At 39.2% G+C, this 18,933-nt stretch overlaps 2 protein-coding genes and 1 pseudogene across 3 annotated transcripts; 2 read left to right on the top strand and 1 right to left on the bottom strand.

Annotated features, from left to right (window-relative positions):
* Window positions 1-353: 353 nt before the first annotated feature.
* Window positions 354-10,786, top strand: gmppb (GDP-mannose pyrophosphorylase B). 2 transcript variants are annotated; one of them, XM_086292928.1, is made up of 11 exons: window positions 354-476; window positions 1,990-2,173; window positions 2,265-2,345; window positions 2,890-2,938; window positions 3,083-3,225; window positions 3,377-3,535; window positions 4,089-4,167; window positions 4,617-4,634; window positions 6,043-6,170; window positions 6,254-6,436; window positions 6,979-10,786. In XM_086292928.1, exons 2-11 carry the CDS (start codon window positions 2,045-2,047, stop codon window positions 7,108-7,110), a joined length of 1,101 nt encoding a protein of 366 aa, XP_086149054.1. In that variant the 5' UTR covers window positions 354-476; window positions 1,990-2,044; the 3' UTR covers window positions 7,111-10,786. The 2 variants fall into 2 exon arrangements, with proteins under 2 accessions (XP_086149054.1, XP_086149056.1); XM_086292930.1 differs by lacking the exon at window positions 4,617-4,634.
* Window positions 10,787-11,347: 561 nt separating this feature from the next.
* Window positions 11,348-12,762, bottom strand: LOC147330947 (zinc-binding protein A33-like; annotated as a pseudogene).
* Window positions 12,763-13,881: 1,119 nt separating this feature from the next.
* LOC147330946 (tumor necrosis factor ligand superfamily member 14-like) lies at window positions 13,882-17,549 on the top strand. The gene is made up of 3 exons (XM_086294254.1): window positions 13,882-14,058; window positions 14,446-14,473; window positions 15,566-17,549. The coding sequence occupies exons 1-3, from the start codon at window positions 13,882-13,884 to the stop codon at window positions 15,934-15,936; spliced, it is 576 nt and encodes a 191-aa protein (XP_086150380.1). The 3' UTR covers window positions 15,937-17,549.
* Window positions 17,550-18,933: the final 1,384 nt, after the last annotated feature.

Here is an 18,933-nt window from a genome sequence, read left to right as displayed (position 1 = left end):
TAATTAATATATATATATATATATATATATATATATATATATATATATATATATATATATATATATATATATATATATTCTTGTTTTTTGTCCAGTAAAATTAAACTGGGTTTAACCAAATTTTCTTGAACTAGCCCATTAGTTGCATACAAGTTTTCAAAAAGTCTGTATGCACGGGATTTATCGATTTTCACTTTATTTATTTATTTGTATTCCACTATTCTCATTTAACTTTAAGACCAAGAAACCTTGTCCTATTATTAGTCTGTGGATAGAAATGCTGCAATAAGCCCGATTTTAAAATGACTCTTATTCTGAAACGCTTCACCGGATAAGCTATGTCACGTCGAACGAATTGATTGGCTGTCTCATGCACCGGAAGCCAAACAAGGATTCGGCGTTTTGATGATCTTACGTGTCATTTCCAGAGTGTCAGTGATTCAGACCGGCTGTAGACTATTAACGAAAAAACCCAGGTGAGTTTTCTTCGTTTTCATTTACTCTCACGCTGTTCGCAGACTTTAAAACCTGAGCACTAACCAGCTCCTTGTCGATTTGCGTTCATTGTAGATAAATAAAGTCAGTTCTGTCAGCTGACGTTAGCTATTTAGAGGCACTGTAAGTTCACTACAAACCAAAACATGATCATTGTCACATTTTATCTCACTGTTTCCCTTAAAAGTTAATTCATTTACGATAAGTGCTGATGTAATCTGTATAAAACGCAATATCCTTAACAGGTTGTTTTAGTAGTACCCGTTAGTTCTACCTGTTTTAATCTGTGTTTATTCCCATGTGTATCCTCGTTTTATCGCCTGTTTGTGTTGGTTGGTTCTTTGGTTTGTTTTTCGACACTTTTCAGGGACGTAAATATCACCCTATCACGTGTTCCAGACCGCCTGATAGAATGAATGAATGAAATCTGTTGATCTGAGGCGACACCATGACCTCTTCTTGTTCTTCCTCTTCTTTTTCTTCCCGACGCCACAGCGTTTACCACAGCGATCTGCTGTCACACCAGCCATCGACATGTCATCACTACAGCTTTAAATGTTCTTTGTGCTCTTATCCATCTGCCTGAAAGCTCGATATTTAACACCCTTTGTCCAGTTTATCCACTATCCCGCCTCTTGTATTTCTAACTTTGTCTCCAAACCACTTCTGCCTGAGCTCTCCCAATGGAAGTCTGAGCATCTTGATCTTTATCGCCTCCATGTCATTGGCTAATAATTAAGTTGAATTTAATGCAGCCAAAAAGGTAGCAAATGCCTGAATTACTGCATCCAAAAGAGTAAATGCAGTAACAAAATCACCATCACTGTGATTTTTATTGTATTATTAACTCAAGTGTACAACTGTAAAAAGCCATTTACTTTTATTCAAGGCCAGTAGATATCAGGAAAATGCACAGACGTCTGTAACACAGATTCTTTGCTTTAACTGTAAGTGGACCAGACATGTTTACATATATAGTTACTCTAAGAAGGTCCATTTTGAATCAGGAAGACTCTGACCTAAGTTAAACACGTTAAAATAACAGTGCAGAAGTTTAGTAAGTAAGAATATAAATAAAACAAAGTGGAATTTAATCATCCATTTTCTTCTTTTCATACTATTCACCTTTCCACCCTGAATAGAATTGTGTAGTAAAATGGCTCAATAAAAATGCGACAAACCAAAGTAAACAACACAGTGGATCAGGAAATAGTCTCTGATTTGCTTATTTGTATTTCTGTCCCCGATCACAACGTCTCCACTCTCATGTGTACATAAATGTTATATTTTTATACTTTAGGAGGGCAAAGAAGTTCACATTTAGAGGTCAGAGAGAGAGAGAATAATTTTCTTCAAAGTAAAAAAGTGACTGTATTTGAAAGTCACTTTTAATTTTAAATCCAACACAGAAACAAGCATGACTGATTTTTTTTTTCTGTCTTTCCTTTAGAAAATGTCTGATTTTAATGATGAATGTGAATCTGGTCTTTTCAGGGCATCAGCATCTGGTTATTGATGAACTTAGGTAACTGTTGGTAACGGCAGAATCATGAAGGCTTTGATCCTGGTGGGGGGGTACGGGACCCGACTGCGACCGCTCACCCTGAGCGTCCCAAAACCCCTCGTGGAGTTCTGCAACAAACCCATCCTGCTGCACCAGGTGGAGGCACTGGTGAAAGTAAGGCATGGATATCAATGAGGATTTAATGATGCTACTGAGAGGTTATTTTGTGTTGTAGTCATGAGTCACTGTCTCTGTATGTTTTCAGGCTGGGGTGGACCATGTGGTTCTGGCAGTGAGCTACATGTCAGAGCTGCTGGAAAGAGAGATGAGAGTGCAGGAGCAGAGAGTACGTATGACAACCTGCACTGTTACAGCAAAAACCACCAGGTTTCTCCTGCATGGAGGCTATATGATGGATTTATTAATCAGGATATCATTTACTCAGGTGTAAATGTGCACAACAGTCACTGTTGAGTATGTTTGGTTCCCTTTTCAAGAAACTTTCGGCATCTCTGCTTATTTTTCTTGTTCTAGTGTATCCAGGATATTCAGAAAGTCGGTAACAGGTTTTAGGTTCACGATTTCTCAAGACAGAGAGAGTTGGACTGGAACGGACTGTTTCCCTTGAATGCAGAATTGTCAATAAAACACAACACTCGTGAGCACAGTCACCGTGTGTGTCGTGTACTTTACAATCTTTAATCAGCGTGACTTCCGTGTTGTGCTTGAACAGGACCTCAAAGACTCGGTTGTTGGACTTGTTGGATTTCTGTATCTCTGGTCACATGTTAGGAAATAGATTCAGGAGACATTCATTTGGATTCATGTGTGATTCCTAACTGAGCCCAAACATTAAAGTTGAACCTGTCTGTTTTTTGTTTTCTTCTCAGCTCGGGATTCGTATCTCTCTGTCTCATGAGAAGGAGCCTCTGGGAACAGGTGAGCTTGTCTTTACTACAGACAGATCCAGATAAGCGTAAATGGCTCTCTGCAAGTATCCAGTAATTCAACATCGATTAACTCGTCTTTTAAAAACCATAGTAAATTATTGTGAACCATATAAAACTGTATGTTTGTGCACAGCGGGTCCCCTGGCGTTGGCTCGAGACTTGCTGAATGATGACAGTGAGCCGTTCTTCGTTCTCAACTCAGACGTCATCTGTGATTTTCCGTTCAAAGATCTGCTGCAGTTCCACCGCAACCACGGCAAGGAGGGAACCATTGTGGTGAGAGAGACTGTCCAAGTATCTGCATATTGACAGGTTTTTATTAGTTTTAGGTGGTTTAAGGGAAGCTTACTACTGTGTGTGTGTGTGTGTGTGTATGTGTGTGTGTGTGTGTGTGTGTGTGTGTGTGTGTGTGCGTGCATGCATGAAGGTAACACGGGTGGAAGAGCCCTCTAAGTACGGTGTGGTGGTGTATGAGGCGGACAGCGGGAGGATCCATCGCTTTGTGGAGAAACCACAGGTCTTTGTCTCCAACAAAATTAATGCCGGCATGTACATCTTCAATCCCAGCATGCTCAGCAGGATCCAGGTGAGGAGGCTCTCGCACTCACTCATAGTGTCGATGTTAGTGTGTTATTTAGTAACAGACTCGGTGTTTCCCACAGATGGACTTTACCTTGGTGGGCCAGCCTGTTAGTATCTGGTATTATTGAAGACTGAAAGCTGAAAGGGAGCTCCCTTTCAGCTTTCAGTCTTCAATCCAAACTTTCAGCCTTAGTTTGGATCAGAGCGAAGAATGCATCTGGGTCACTGTTCAGCCTATCATTGTGGCAGTCACTGATATCATTCAGCTTCTTGATCAGAGCTCATCCTAGATTCAGATGTACTCAGACTTCACTATCTTGGACTGTAGCTAGTGATTGCAGTCCTCCTGCTCTGAATATCTCCTGCGAGACCCTGGGTCACTCTAACCCGAGCCTACAACAGGTTTGTGTGTCTGTCAATCTACCAGCAGGATGAGACTCACTGGAGAGACACCTGATTATGTGGGAATCTGTGGGAAACACTGAGTCTGAAGACACTATAGTTTTGTGTATTTTTTGGATCATGTTCATGACTTTTTTTATGCATTCTTTTTGCAGCTGAGACCAACATCCATTGAAAAAGAAATATTTCCTGTCATGGCAGGGGAGGGACAGCTGTATGCCATGGAGCTGCAAGGTAACTAATACTAATATTAAGACTGCAGTACTACAGCACAGGACTCTTCTCCTCCAGTGGCGTAGTGGTCAAAAAGTCACTGGTTTGATTCCAGCTGGAGACACAAATCCTCTTTGGGGTTGTGTCAGAAAGGGCATTCTGCGTTTAAAGAAAATCTGCCAAATCAGACATGTAGAGCTGCCCACTGTGGCGACCACTGGTGGCAGGGAAGTAGCCGAAAGTAGCTTCTACTACAGCACAGGACTGTAAAGCTGCATGTGAGATCTGAACATTCAGCTTTTGCCCAAAATAGGGGCCCGTGGAGAAGATCGTATTAATCAAAATGATGCAAGTCAGTTCATAAAAGTATACAGTGGTGACCTCACCTTTTTCTTAACACAGCAGTAGAATCAGTAGGATGGAAATGTATGGTTTGAAGCTGACCTGTGTGCTTGATCTGGTCTCTGCAGCTCACAGCTCCACCAGACGTAAGTGTTTGGGCTTTTCGTGCAGGTCTGGAGAGGAAACGTTTGCAGAAAAGCACCACTAACCTTTATGCTCAGACCTAAAGGTTCTCTAGAGTTCTGATACAGATGTTTAAAAAGAAAAACTCCAACAAAAAACATAAGAGCTCACCAGCAGGAGGAATCACTAGTTGGTGCTTCTCTACATCCTCATTCCTCTCTGACATCCTTTGGCTTTGCTGAAACAGTGGAACCACGTAGTGAAACCTCCACCCCATCCTGACCTGTAGTCCAGGCAGGCTTACTGGTCCCAGTCAGTAGTGGATTTCCCTTTAGAAGATGATGTGATTCATCATGTTTAAGTAGTAACAGAAGGTCCTCGAGATTAGCGGCGAAGCATTTACAAAACTTAAGAATCACAGGATAAATAAAAAAAGATGGGCTTGATTTGTTCTTTAAATTTTCTTAGAGGAGTAGGAATTTGTACAAGTGACCTAAATTCTGTTTTGTCTTTGTAATAAATATGGACAAACCTATGTCGGCCTAAAAGGCTAAATAAATTCATTACATTTTAATAACTGATCTCTGGCTAGTTTATGCTTGAATAAATAAATAAATTCAGGTTAAATCTGTATGTTAATCAGAAACCAGAAACCCTGATGTTTTTTTATGATGCTGGTGCTCGTAAAAACCCTGATTAATGTTGTTCGTACCAGTCGTGCTTTCCTGTGTTTTTATTCAGGTGTTTGGATTAATCTTTTTTCAGGATTGGTATTTATTGAATTATGAATTGATGGTGATTTTTCTCCCTCTTTTTTGTTTTTTTTGTTTTTAACAGAGATCTGTAGAAAATCCATCAGTCTTTCCAGTGAAAATGTGGCTTTTTTAACCCACTGAACTGCATTTTCAGTTTTTAGTTTAAATCTGTATCTCTGCTTGTCCTGGTTTCCACTTTTGCCCCCACAGCCTAACCAACGGTAAGGGGGTGACACCATGTTGCAGTGGTTAGCACTGTTAGACGCTGGGTTCGAACCTTCTGGTTGATTTCTGTGTGTTTGTTTGCTCCTGAAATTCATAGACTGCGGTCATACTTGTTAGGTTATAACTGGTGATTTTGGTGGCCGTAGGATTAGATGTGAGGGTGCCTGTTTGCCCCGGTGTTCTCCGCCTCTTCTCTCTTGATCCTGCCCCCTCACAACACTTGGCTGGATATTTGGTTGAGGTAGATGAATGATTTGTGCAGCTATTAGAACAAATGCTGAAAACTCTGCTGGCAGTTATGTAACATTTATGGCAGAGTTTGCAGTCAGCAGATTAATGTCTGCCTCTTACTGTGACCTCATTATTCAGTGAGTCACCTGTTAAAGATCACTAGGAGCTGCCTGGTTGTTTTCAGGCTTTCACCTTCCACCCTCTGTCCGTCTGTCTGCAGGTTTCTGGATGGACATCGGCCAGCCTAAAGACTTCCTGACAGGGATGTGTATGTACCTCCAGTCAGTACGACAACACGCACCTGAGAGATTACGCACAGGCCCCGGTTTCCTCGGCAACGTCTTGGTGGTGAGTGCACTTTGTTGATGTGACATCAAAATAAGGGCTTGTACTTCATGATAATGATCATTCCCTTTTCTTCTTCTCTGAAGGATCCCACGGCACAGATCGGGGAGAACTGCACCATCGGCCCGAATGTTACCATCGGCGCCGGCGTTGTCGTGGAGGACGGCGTGAGGATAAAGAGGTGCACGGTGCTGAAAGGGTCGAGGGTTCGATCGCACTCGTGGCTGGAGAGCTGCATCGTGGGGTGGAGCTCGTCAGTCGGCCAGTGGGTGAGTGGGAAAGATGTGTGGACGTTCTTGGTTCATTCATTTATTGTGAGACGCAGCTAATTGTGTCTCTGTCTGTTTAACAGCAGATCTCACTTGTGGTGATATTTGTACTCTATAACTTAGCCTAGTTTTCTTTTTTTCTTTTTAGACCTTGTATCTGCTTACGTGCTCATGGATATAATTTATTGGAATTGCTCAAACTTGTCTGTTTTTTTTTTTGTTTGTTTTGTTTGCTTTGTTTGCTTTGTTTGTTTGTGTTTGTTTGTTTTTTTTTTTTTTTTTTTTTTTTTTTTTTTGTCTTAAAGTAATAACCAAATGGGACTTTTGGCCAACTTCACAGTTCACTATTATATCTATACTTTTCACATAACTTATAATAGCTAACGCCAGAGAAGCAGTAGGAGAACAGAAGGAGTACTGAAAGCTGTGGCAGCCGTACTCTTTCTGTCTACTTAAATCCTCTGTTTCATCTCGTACAGCACATGCACAAAGACTTGTCACGTGCGATGGTAGATGACTTGTGTCTTAATGTGCATCCTCAGGTGCGTATGGAGAATGTGACGGTGCTGGGGGAGGACGTGATCGTCAATGATGAGCTTTACCTGAACGGTGCCAACGTCCTGCCTCACAAATCCATCAACGAGTCAGTCCCGGAGCCGCGAATCATCATGTAGCGTCAGGTGGAGGAAAAATCCCAGCGCCTTTTATATGAAGACTATGAGGAAGACCCAAACTGTGCCAGAGAAGAGGGAGGGACATTCAGGCAGTTGAATGGAAGCAAGAGGAGGAAGAACAAAAGGCTTCTTTGTCTTTCTTTTTATAAATTAATTTGGACTTGTTTTAGCCCTGCTTGGCTGCATTTGTCAGAAAAGGTGACGTGTGTCATGGAAGGTTTCTTAAAGTACTGACAGGTCAAACTCTCATGTTGGCAAATATGAGAAGTCGAGAGAGGGGGCTTCTTGGTGGAGTAAAGATCAGTATACTGAGACGGAAGGGGGAAGTGGGTGTGTGAATATATGAACACTGCTGGTTAGATTTACTATGCATTTACACTTCCTGAAAAGAACAATCAAACCACAGCTACAGGTTGATGTCATGACTGATGCTCAGATTCTGATCTGACTTATTGTGAAACATAATGCAGTATTGGTCACAGTTAAAGGTCCAGTGTGTAGGATTTCTGATGCTCCATTAACATAAATGTAATCCAGGATTTATAACTAGTGTTTCTACTGAAGACCAAAAAGGACAAACAGCACTGGCTGTAAGTAAATGGAACTGAAGGTGCTCCTACATTGTTGTAAACAATAGACTGTATATCAAAGATGGACAATACCACCACTGTTTGCTTGTGGAGGCTGCCACGTTTTTGTTTTTGTTTTGTTTATTTGGAAGTAGAATATTTACTTACACAAAAGTGTGAAGTTGTGAGCTGGGTCCAGCAGAGGTGAAGACTAGGAAAGAGATGAGACCAGTGTCAGCACACTGTTTAATCCACGCCACACCCCAATTTTAAGCCTTGGCAAAATCTTAATGGTTGAATTATATTTAAATATATAAAAATCACTGTCCGTACAGTTGTTACCAACCTGCAAATGTGTTTATTTCTGCTCTTGTTGGAAACAAAGGGCGATTCAGTATCTTGCAATCTACAACTTCACCACTAGATGTCGCTAATTCCTACACATTGGTCCTTTAAAGCCATAGCAGTTTATTATTGAGGGCAGCAGAGCAAGCTGTAAGCAACTTCATGGAAATGTGAATGTTTTGAGTTGGAAGTCATGTTTGCATCTACCTGAATGTAATTGACATCAAATAACACTCAATAATTTGATTTGTTTTTATACAGAAATACCAATGACTGCAGCTTTAATCATGGGAAATTGTTATGTCTCTGTTCTTTGAAACGTTTTGTTTCAATGTCAGACGAGTTAATGATCATCAATATGTGCTCCAATACTGTAGTGGGTGAGCTGACAACTTTATAATGTGGACAACTTTAGTCTTTAAGATTAATTGTACATTATAAATAAATATACAGCGCTGTCTAACAGTTCCTACTCCACATGAAGTAAGCAGAAACGTGTTTTGGTTTTGTCACAAATTAGGCAATGGCCATCAGATGCAATAATCAGGGGTGCACATAAGTGGTCCACAGGTGCGCATTCGCTGACAAAATAAAAGACGCGCACCAGATAAGAAGTTGCAACACGTGTTTGCGTACATATAAAAGCCACATCTCTGTGCGTTCATCATTTGTTTGAAGCCTGCAACCACTTTTCCGAGAATATGCGCTTCTTTTGCTGTTCGGAACCCTGACATTTCTTTGGAGGTGGAGGAACACCAAAGTAATTGCTTAAAAGAGCTTGCTTCTTCGACATCTTTAAGAGTTCTAAACAATTGTCTGTCCTCCTCCAGAAAATCTTATGTACGCAAAACGCCCTTTGCAACTTCTTATCTGGTGTGCGTCTTTTATTTTGACAGTGAATGCACACCTCCGGACCACTTATGTGCACCGCTGGCAATAATCCTCTTAAAGGTGGGAAAAGCAGAAGGAGAAGTTTTCAATATATTAAAAAAAAACTTCAAAGGAACAGGAGTATAAGTCATTGCTTCCTGTCAGGGTTTTCAGAGTAAAAATGCTTAGATTGTAAATTAGCTTTCAGCCTCGAGGAGAAGACGCAGCCTAATTTAGGACCAGTTTCTTGCATTGTCACCAAAAATAATAGTACTGAGGCCAAAAAGATGGAAAGCGCATGGCACCATGAAATTACTGGACCTTAAGTTGGAACCACTGACATCACTGAAGTCCACCAATGACTGACGGATTTCTTTCCAACTAAAAGTAGGGGCGTGACTCCAAAAGATCATCATATAATCTCATGACCAGACTGCCCAAAACTAAACAAAATGTATCCGACCATCAGTAAACTTTATAAACTTCATGAATTTGACATTGCATCAGTAAATCATAACATTTTCAGTATCACTAATGTTGACACTCATTCTGTGTTCAGTATTTAATTTGTACAATAATCTGTGTATATAATTAAAGAGACAACTTTCAAACAAATCTAACGCTAACATTTTAGCCATGTGTCATTTACTGCTACTAGCATAAAAATCAGATGATTTTGAGCTTTTACAAACAAATGTAAAGTAAAAGTAAACCGAGCCCAGTGTAAATCCCCTCTGTCATTAGAACTACTGAAACTTTTCTTTGACTTATTTCAGGGTCATAATTAAACACTCACATTCAAATTTCTGAGCCAGAAAGAATCCTTGGAAATGAGAAACCTTCAGTAAAGAACTGTTAATCAGCCCTGTGCTAAGACTGGAAAAGTTGTTGGTGTTTTCACATAGCAGTTTCTCCTTAACTGCTGATAAGACAGACATCTCTCCCCTGAGACAGTTTGTAAAAACAAAGCGTTTTAACTTGAAATAATTACACGCCTGAAAATCTTTTAAGGGTATCTGTTCTGCTTTTCTATTTTTTTTTTTTTTTTTTTAATGTTACTGGGTCAGATTTTCATATTATATGTGAACAAAATAGACGTTGAAGGTCCAGGGTGTTTTTGTGTTTCTTTACATACTAAATGGGGACAGTTCACAAGCACTGGGTAAACCCCTCTGTAGGCTTCCAAGTGCCAGCCAGTCAGCAGATGAGGGGTTTAAAGTTTGAACCGAGGGGCTGCATAAGGGACTGGAATAAGAAAAATAAGGATTGTTTTTAAACTTTGAATCATTCTGTGATACTGGAGTGGAGTCAAAAAGCATAGAGCAGGAAATTAACAATATAAATGCAACAGGTCGCCTTTAAATAAATGCTCTCCTGTGGGAGGTTACTGAAACTGGTCAACAGGTTAGTCCTGTGTTAGTCCACACTCAGCGCTGGTGTATCGATGTAAAGCAGTGATTCTGCTGTTTGTGGTGAGCACTATTAAGAGCTTAATGTGCAAAAGAGTTTGAGTGAAGGAAGTTGGTCTTTGTAAAAAAATGTTTTTAATTTCTGAAAGGAAAAATATAATCTACTGACCACTGCAACACGTCTGATCTCGTATTATTCGATGTTTAACAGGTGAAGGTCACAGTAAATCTCATGTCAGTGATAAAAATTATCACCACAGTTAGATTCGCCTTCCTGGTCTCTCTGCTTTACCCATGAAATGTAAAGGGCATGAACATGTTTTTCTTAAAACGTCACAAGCCTTTGTGAATGTTCTAATTTTAATTTAGAGATATAAAAACTTTATAGAGTCAAAGGTTGTTTATCATTTTTACCTGATGTACATAACATCTGAAAGAATGTTTTACATTTAAATCCAAATCTGTTGGTTTTACAGACACTTTTGAGCTTCGTTAGATTACTTCACTAGACTACCATAGAAATTGAAATGTATACACAATTACATTTTGTTTTTGCATCTAAAGTATATTTGTATCTAAATAATACCAATTTAAACATTAAATTGCACTAAAAAAGTCATAGCTTTTTATTATTATGTTTAGTAAAAAAACCAACTCTTGCACACTTGACGTTTGGATGGATCAGGGTGTGTACCACACTCAAAAAGTCCCTGTTATTGGTCCAAAAACGAAAAAATATTGATGACACACAGAAATGTAAAACTACATTTTCACAGATACAATTATTAAAGCTTGTAAGACTGACTATTACCAGTTAAGCCAAGTTAGTTTATATGTAGAGCCCATTATCTCGCCTAAAAGGCTTTATAGACACATGACACAGACAAACATATTAAAACAAGAAAGAAAATATACAAGTAATAAAATCTAAAAGGCTTTCAGTGTCTTTTAACATTAAAAGAAAAACCCTAATAAGCTATTGAAATGTTTAAATTCTTAAATAAAACTCATCAAAACTCAGAGATTTCTGAGTGGAAATAAGAGCTAGCTAAACCAAAAACCTGTAGATAAAGAGGGCGTGTGCTGTTCCACTCTCACAGTCACAGGTAAAATCTTCATTGGTACTTTATTGTGCGTGCCAATGTAAGGAAACAGCTTCTCAGTGAAACTGAGTTTGAAGGTGTGTATGTGTGTGCTGGTGTCAAGATCGAAGAATGAGAGTTTCCCTCTGTCACAGTCCAGCTGAACTTTGACCCTCTGGAGCTTCTTCACTGAGAGAAGTTTATCAGGAAGTGGTGGAGCAGCTGCTGTGTATTGTCCATCCTGGAGACATATTTCCCAGAATCCAGTCTGTAATTGTTCTTTTCTCTTAACAGACTCTATTAGCACACCGAGGCACCTGATCCCATCCTTTCTAACCTCAACATGCCAGCTGTGAGTCCCTGAGTCGAAGCCCTCGGAGCCCAGAACAATTGGATGGTGGTCGAACCTCTCTGGATTGTTGGGAAGCTGCTGTCTCTCACCGAGACTCACACTGGTCAGATCTTCTGAGAGGATGAGTTGTTGATGAGCTGTGTTTGGATCCAGAATCACTGGAGTGCAGGAGACCATCTCCTTCATGTTCTTCCAGATGTTGAAGGTTAGGTTGCCCAGGTGTTTGGCCACATCTATCAGAGCTCCTGAGACCACATGTGGTTCCTCCAGCAGGGTGCGCTGCTGGACTCTGTTCACTGCAGGCTTGATGTTTTGCAGAAATGAGACATCTTCAGCTCTCAGGTTCTCCTCTGTGGCTCTGATAGCATCTAAAAGAGCTGCTATTTTGCTGCTCAGAGCCTCCATCTTCTCCTTGATCATCTGACTCTTCTGCTCCTCTTCTGCCCTCAGAGCAGTGATTCTTGCTTTTTCTTCTTCTTGTAGAAACTGGTGCATTTTTGCAAACTTCTCCTTGATCTTCCTCTCTGTGTGAAGGGCCTGGACTTTAATGTGTTCTCTGGTTTGATCAAAGTCTCCTTTAACTATTTTAAAGTGCTTCAGTTTCTCTTTTAAGGGCTGTAGTAACACCTGAAGCACTTTTCTGTGATCCTCCGCAGCTTCTTCGATGGTTCTGAATTTGTGTTTGTTGTGTATTTTTGAATCCCTACAAACAAGACACACTAGCAGCTGATGGTCCAGACAGAAGAGTTTGAGTTTCTCAGAGTGCAGACTGCAGTGAGCCTCTGACTCCAAAGAAGCTTTTTGATTTCTCTCCAGTAAGAAAGCTTCACACAGGTTCTTTAACACCAAGTTACAGGGTGGGTCATCTGACAAATGCAAATTCTGCATTTACGTACTGGTTTCTCCTTCCACCACATTTGCAGGCAGTCTTTACAAAAGCTGTGGCTGCATGACAGCATGATGGGGTCTCTGAAGATGTCATAGCAGATCGAACAAGAGAGATTCATTTCTGACTGAGAGGACATTTTGCCTCTGAGTGAAAAAAAATGCAGCTGGGGTAATTAGAGACTGAAGATGTATCTTGAAACTTACTGTTCTTCCAGCTGTGGCTTCTTTAAAAGTCCTGCTCGTTATATGAAATCAGCAGCAGGTAGAAGTGGCAGTATCCCCGATAGTTAGAATTCCTCTTTGCTCCGATAGTGAATCTCAAACACACTGCTCACAAAGTGAAACTGTGACATATAACTGATGCCTGGTTTGATTCCAATTAATGTTTCTGTTGCACCTCTATTGTGGCACTTATGCTACCTTTGCCTACAAAGCCTCTTATCTGCATTTACAGTTCTTTTGTCTGTTACAGTCAACCAAAAACGGTGGAGAAGCAGAACGTTAGATCATATCTCAGCAACTGGGAGAAATTTGCCTTCAGGGATTTCTGCCTGGCAGGCTCTCTAACACCTGTCAGAGATGTATTGTAGGACACAGCATATGGAGAGGACTATGTATAGGTGACTGATTACTCGTGACAAACAGTGGAAAGTAGGCAAATAAAGTGCAGGCGACATCAATCAGAGAAACAGGAGAGAAGATGGGAAGCACAAAACAAAATAAGATACAAGAAAACTATTTTTTTTTCATTTTTAATGCTAATCCTTACCTTAGAGATAAAAAGAGACTAGCGTACAGAAAATAACCAGAGTACCAATCAGAACAAAAAGGTAGCAAAACTCAGCGATATCACCAAAAAGTAAAATTATTGTGACAGTGTTATTGTTACATCTTGAAAAATGCATATTCGTGGATCCTTTTGATATTGTGGAAGATGAGTAATACTGTAAGATATGTTTTCACAGAATCGAAATATTCTGAGTGATCAGTGGTTCTGAAGTCAATGTGAACTTCAAAAAAAGGTTTACTGATTATACGACACATGACTGTGAAACCAGAGCGTATGGTTGAAGTGTGACTGTGTTTAAGAGGAAATGTGTTTTGCAGTGTGTGCATGCATTTCTGTTACTGGTAGTGCCCCTCAGGATGGCGAGTCATCGCTACTTTAAACCACAGTACTTCCTTGCGTTTGAGTGGCTTCCTTGAGTCAAAAAGAAACTTTTTGTCTATTATTTGAAGATATTTTCTCTGCAGGAATGGCGGACACTGGTGTGGAACTGGACAGACTTGTTGCTGCAGTGCCCCAGAATCCAGATGAGCAACAAAAAGATGACAAATTGGCACAAACGCTGCTGTTTGTCCTCCTGACTGTAGTGCTGTATGGCATTGCTGCACAGGCTCTTTTTATTAACCTGCTTTACCACCGTGAATTGGTGAGTATCAGCTCAGTGTACTCTAGTCTTTAAATCTAAATATTTATTGCCTGCTTTTTATCCTCTCTTATTGTGACTTTAGAGGTATAAAAATGAATTGATTAACTGTAACAATTAAGCAATTGTTGTGATATATCAGCTGATAAGATAGATACTACTGTAGCACATATCTAATTGCAAAAGCTTCTATTACTTTGGGCACATTTGTTGTGAGCTTGTCTCGTTTTAACAGTCATTTGTTTATATTTTACTCAATTTTCCTGTACTTTTAAAAAAATTTATTTTATTTTTTAAAAATTCTTCTCTGTACAAGTAAACGTTGTACTCTATCATCAAATATGACGCATTGACAATTTCTTTCAAACTAATTTGTAACTTCCATTGCAGGCTGTCTCAAGACTGAACAACAGATCAGGTACACAAGTCTCTTATTACATTTAACCTTAATTCAACCATGAACTAAAATCTCGAGACTAAGAATATCTTTTGTGAGCATATCTAAAAAACAAAACATACCCCTCCCCGCATTTTAGATTTTTGATTTCATTGCAGAACAAGATGAACCCATCCGTGGTTTTGCACATCTGACAGGATAACTTAAAATAAACAAATAAACAAACAAACAAAAACAGCATTTAGATTTTTGTTTCCATTGCAGAACAAGATGGTAGAATCCGTGGTTTTGCACATCTGACAGGTTGGATAACTTTTTTTTTTTTTTGTAAATAACACAAGTGTATACCATCCATAAATAAAATAACCGTCGTCATGATTTTCTGATTTGCACGATTTTTGCATTTGTTTCTCTAATTAACGGTCAAACTGTATAGAAAAGCCTTCATTTCCCATTGTCAGTGATAAATACTTTGTCTTGCGTGCTGTATTTATATATCAGATGTAAGGCAGCAGAGTTATATGCTGAGTATAAACGGTGAGTTTGTTTTGAAACTGCAATAAACACACCAAGATTTGATTTCAGAGAAAAAAGAAGCTAAGAAGAATATTTTTAATTTTATTCATTTGTTGGCACATTATGTGAAGAAGCCACATTAATTTAAATATTTACCAAATAAATAATAATAACACTAATAATAATGATTTGGTGAATATTATCACAAAACTAAAGTCCTGCATTATCAACTGTGTGCTATCAGGGGCATTTAGATCTTTTTTAAATGGGGTGGCACAAGACGGATGAAGAACAAGGCGAGGTGACTACAGGAAATTCAAATTTTTATGACGGCGTACAAAAAAATCTGATTAATAAAATGCTGGGTATAGTTTAGAAGCAAATGTGCGGGTGTCTTCTGTCCCTTCTGTCAGATCAACTCTGCAGTCCCTATTTCCTTTTGAACAATTCATTGAAACTAGCAGTTTCACAAAACAGATCATAACTGGCCCAAAACAGGAGCTGAACTTTACATAAATTGGTTTAATTGTTTGCCGTGTCTGACTGAAAATACACAACTTTAAATTGCTACATCCATCTTGTCTTTTATCCCTGCAGGCGGGTCGGTTCAAGAAAACGAGGTGATGCTTTGGCATATAAATGATCTGACTGTTCTCAGCGGCATGGCCTACAAAGATGGTAGGCTTGAAGTTCAGGAGGAGGGATTTTACTATGTGTATTCCAAGGTTTGCTTTAGTGATTTTTTTCACCACTTTGTTATGATATCTCCTCACCTACATGGAAATCATTATACCCTCATGCAGTCACAGAAAGAGTTACGGGTGAACTCAAGGAACTTAAACAACAGCTTTCTGGGTGGACTTTTTCATTTGCATAAAGGTGATGGAATTTTTGTGAGGATAAGGACGAATTTAAACATTTTGCAATATGATGTTTCTGAACATTTCTTTGGTGCATTCATGATGTAGCTTTACACAGCGTGAAATATCAGAACATCACCTGGTCTTTACCAGGCTCTCACATGATTTAAGTCTAAGTATAAAACAACATGACATATTACACCCAATGACTGTAGAAAACAATCATTGATCTCACTGTTTTATTATGCATTTTGCAAAAGTGTAATCAAAATGATTCAGTAGTTTGCAGACCCACCTTCAACAATAATTAGTCAATAAGTCACTACTGAGCCCAACAGATAAAACATTAGAAACTGGACTAAGAAAGCGCTATCAGTGGGTTGTGGCTGTGAAAGCATTGACATGATTGGCTGTCCTCAGGTCTTCAGGAAGGCTGTTCCACAGATGTGCAGCATAGTAACAGAAAGCTTTCGCACTGTGGGTTTTTTACATCTGACTTTAGGGACAACTTCAAAAACCTAAAAACTAGATAAAGAATCTGTTCTGAGGCTGACAATGGAGATACTTAAAAGCTGGTGTTGTTCATACTCTCTTCTGGCCTTGGTCACAACCTGTGTACCTAAGTTCTGGAGTGTAGTAGGGGGCTAGTTTGTTTTTAGGGAGACCAGAAAGTAGTGTCCCGAATTCGAAAATGTGGCACAAGACAAACCAATAGAGGCCCAGTAGAGTGAAATCAGATAGAGAGTTGATAATATGATAATAATGATGAATATGAGTAGCAGTAAAATATTTTCCTTATTCCACAGTAGATCATTACAGTATTCCTTGTGTTGCTTTTTACTTTTTTAGCTTTATTTTCTCACTATTTCATTCATGTATGATGTACAACACTGTGTGTCAACTGCGGCTGTTTCAAAGAGCTTTAAAAAAACAAAAACAAAAAAACTTTGCAAGATATTGTATTACTTAGTTTTCGTAGTTACTGTTTTATACTTTGATGATCAATTAATTAAGTGGATCTGATTAGCAGCTCCTGGGTGCTACTTACCCTCTTAAATGCCATGAAAACAGCAAGGGTCTACTTTGTTTTTCACACACATTTTCTGAAGTCAACGTTTGTTTTTCAAGTTTTTGGTAACAATATAAGGTAGCTATGTAATATTGTGTGATGTGTGTTTGCTTATCTGAAGTTCTACAAGAAATCTAGTAAGATTAAGGTGATTTTTTTTCATTATTTCCTGATCTGTAAAAACGAATAACTTAAAGAGGGTGTATTTTCTTTTTCATGTGCACTGGTATATGGATATTAATGGATATCACTGGATATTAATTTGCCTCTAGGTAATTTACTTATAAACGCTGTGCAGTTTAATGTCAACGAGAGCAACAGATAAACATATAACTCATGTATCTCTATACACATGGGATTGTTGTACCAATTCAAATTTTGTTCAGCTGTGCATAGATTGTGGTGTTTTTGCTTGAGTTGTATTTTTGATTTTTTGTTTTAATAAACTCCTAATACCTCGCAGCAGTAAAATATATTGTTTTTGACTGGCAGCTGATATTCTCTTCTTTTAACTTTTATCTGAAATGTTTTTCTATTCTACATTTCTGATTAAAAGTTCCATTTTATATTTGTTTTGTAATTTGCTCTACAGTACGCACCTTATTTTTGGTCTTCAATGTATAACACCATCAAAATTAATCTGGTAGCATACTGTGTTTGCTGTGTTTTCTCTGCTTTTCCTTGCACAGCTTTTGTGGTGAAAAAGCTGTTTTGAGTTTTCAAGAACATGAAGATGAAATCTTTGCTTTTTCAAACAGTCATTAGCATTGTTGCCTCACGGCAAAAGGCCCTGGGTTCAATTCCACCATCTGGCCGGGGCCTTGTGTGAAGTTTGCATGGGTTCTCTCCAGGTACACCAGCTTCCTCACTGGCTCATTAGCTATGTGCTTCTTAAGCTGCTGCAGGTGCCTCTGACTGTAGCAAATAACTCTCAGACCACAGCGCACACGTTACAGAGTAGGTGTGCATGTTTGGCAGCACGGCAACACTTCCTGTTAATAGTTTGTTGTGTGGTTTGCATGTTCAGATCAACAGCTGCACCGAGTACTTTGTACCACAGACATTTTGACTGGTCACATCATCAACAGCAAAGGTGGAATAATAATAATGATTATACCTTCGTTTGATACATGGCCTAGTAATCTGTTTACTAATGTTTTTGATCTCTCGTAGTTGACTAAATTCAAAGTCAGGGAATGTCATTTAGTTATTTATATAACACCTTTCATACAAAAGCAATTCAATGTGGTTTACGAAGACAACGAAGAGGAAAGAATTAGGATAAAAACAAAAAATAATAAAATAAAATGAATATTTCAAAACTAAAACTAGTTTTAGTTTTAAGACTAAAATATGTTTGCTCTACAGTAGACACCATAGTTAGGATTATACACCTGAATTAGGAGGAAGAAAACAGAATTCAATTGACTGCAATCTACTGACATCTGGTGGATCGATTTTATAGACCGTTATCACCAAAAGCTATATCCACAAGATTTTATTCCAATCGCCACTAAATATGTAATGAATAATGTTTGCCACTTTGTGAAACCGAATGATGTGGTTACATTGTAACAGACTCCCCTCTACTCCTCCACTCACCTCTCCTCTGCTGCTGAGGATAAATTCAGCCGAGTCACCAGCGTCAGAAATCACAAGTGAACAGCACCTCAGATTAGAGTCCAGATAAATGGCAGACAGAGTTCCAGTAGCAGACACATCTCTACATCAACTGTTCAGATGAGACAAATCAGGCCTTTATGGTCAAATAGCTGCTAAGAAACCACAACTAAGGAAAAGCAACAAGCAGAAGAGATTTGCCTGGGACAAGAAACACAAGGACTGGACCAGTGGAAAACTGTGCTTTGGTCTGATGAGTCCCAATTTGAGATCTTTGGTTCCACCCTTTGGTTTGTCTTTGTGCGACGCAAAAAAGGTGAACGGATGGTCTCTACATGCATGGTTCACATCGTGAAGCATGGAGGAGGAGTTGTGAAGGTGTGGGCGTGCTCTTCTGGTGACATTGTTGGGGATTT

The sequence above is a fragment of the Aulonocara sp. 'chitande type north' Nkhata Bay genome, linkage group LG5 (assembly GCF_057382095.1).
Source record: "Aulonocara sp. 'chitande type north' Nkhata Bay isolate Kocher_YH1m ecotype deep benthic linkage group LG5, A_spYH_male_GT1.1, whole genome shotgun sequence".
Classification (NCBI taxonomy): domain Eukaryota; kingdom Metazoa; phylum Chordata; class Actinopteri; order Cichliformes; family Cichlidae; genus Aulonocara; species Aulonocara sp. 'chitande type north' Nkhata Bay.
Note: the sequence above shows the minus strand (reverse complement) of the source record. Positions and strands in the feature narration are given on the sequence as shown.

Coding starts and splice junctions, on each gene's coding strand:
- gmppb (XM_086292928.1), top strand. CDS start 2,045: ATGAAGGCTTTGATCCTGGTGGGGGGGTACGGGACCCGACTGCGACCG. Junction 2,346..2,889: donor TGAGAGTGCAGGAGCAGAGA/GTACGTATGACA, acceptor TTTTCTTCTCAG/CTCGGGATTCGTATCTCTCT. Junction 6,171..6,253: donor TCCTCGGCAACGTCTTGGTG/GTGAGTGCACTT, acceptor TCTTCTCTGAAG/GATCCCACGGCACAGATCGG.
- LOC147330946 (XM_086294254.1), top strand. CDS start 13,882: ATGGCGGACACTGGTGTGGAACTGGACAGACTTGTTGCTGCAGTGCCC. Junction 14,059..14,445: donor TGCTTTACCACCGTGAATTG/GTGAGTATCAGC, acceptor CTTCCATTGCAG/GCTGTCTCAAGACTGAACAA. Junction 14,474..15,565: donor AAGACTGAACAACAGATCAG/GTACACAAGTCT, acceptor TTATCCCTGCAG/GCGGGTCGGTTCAAGAAAAC.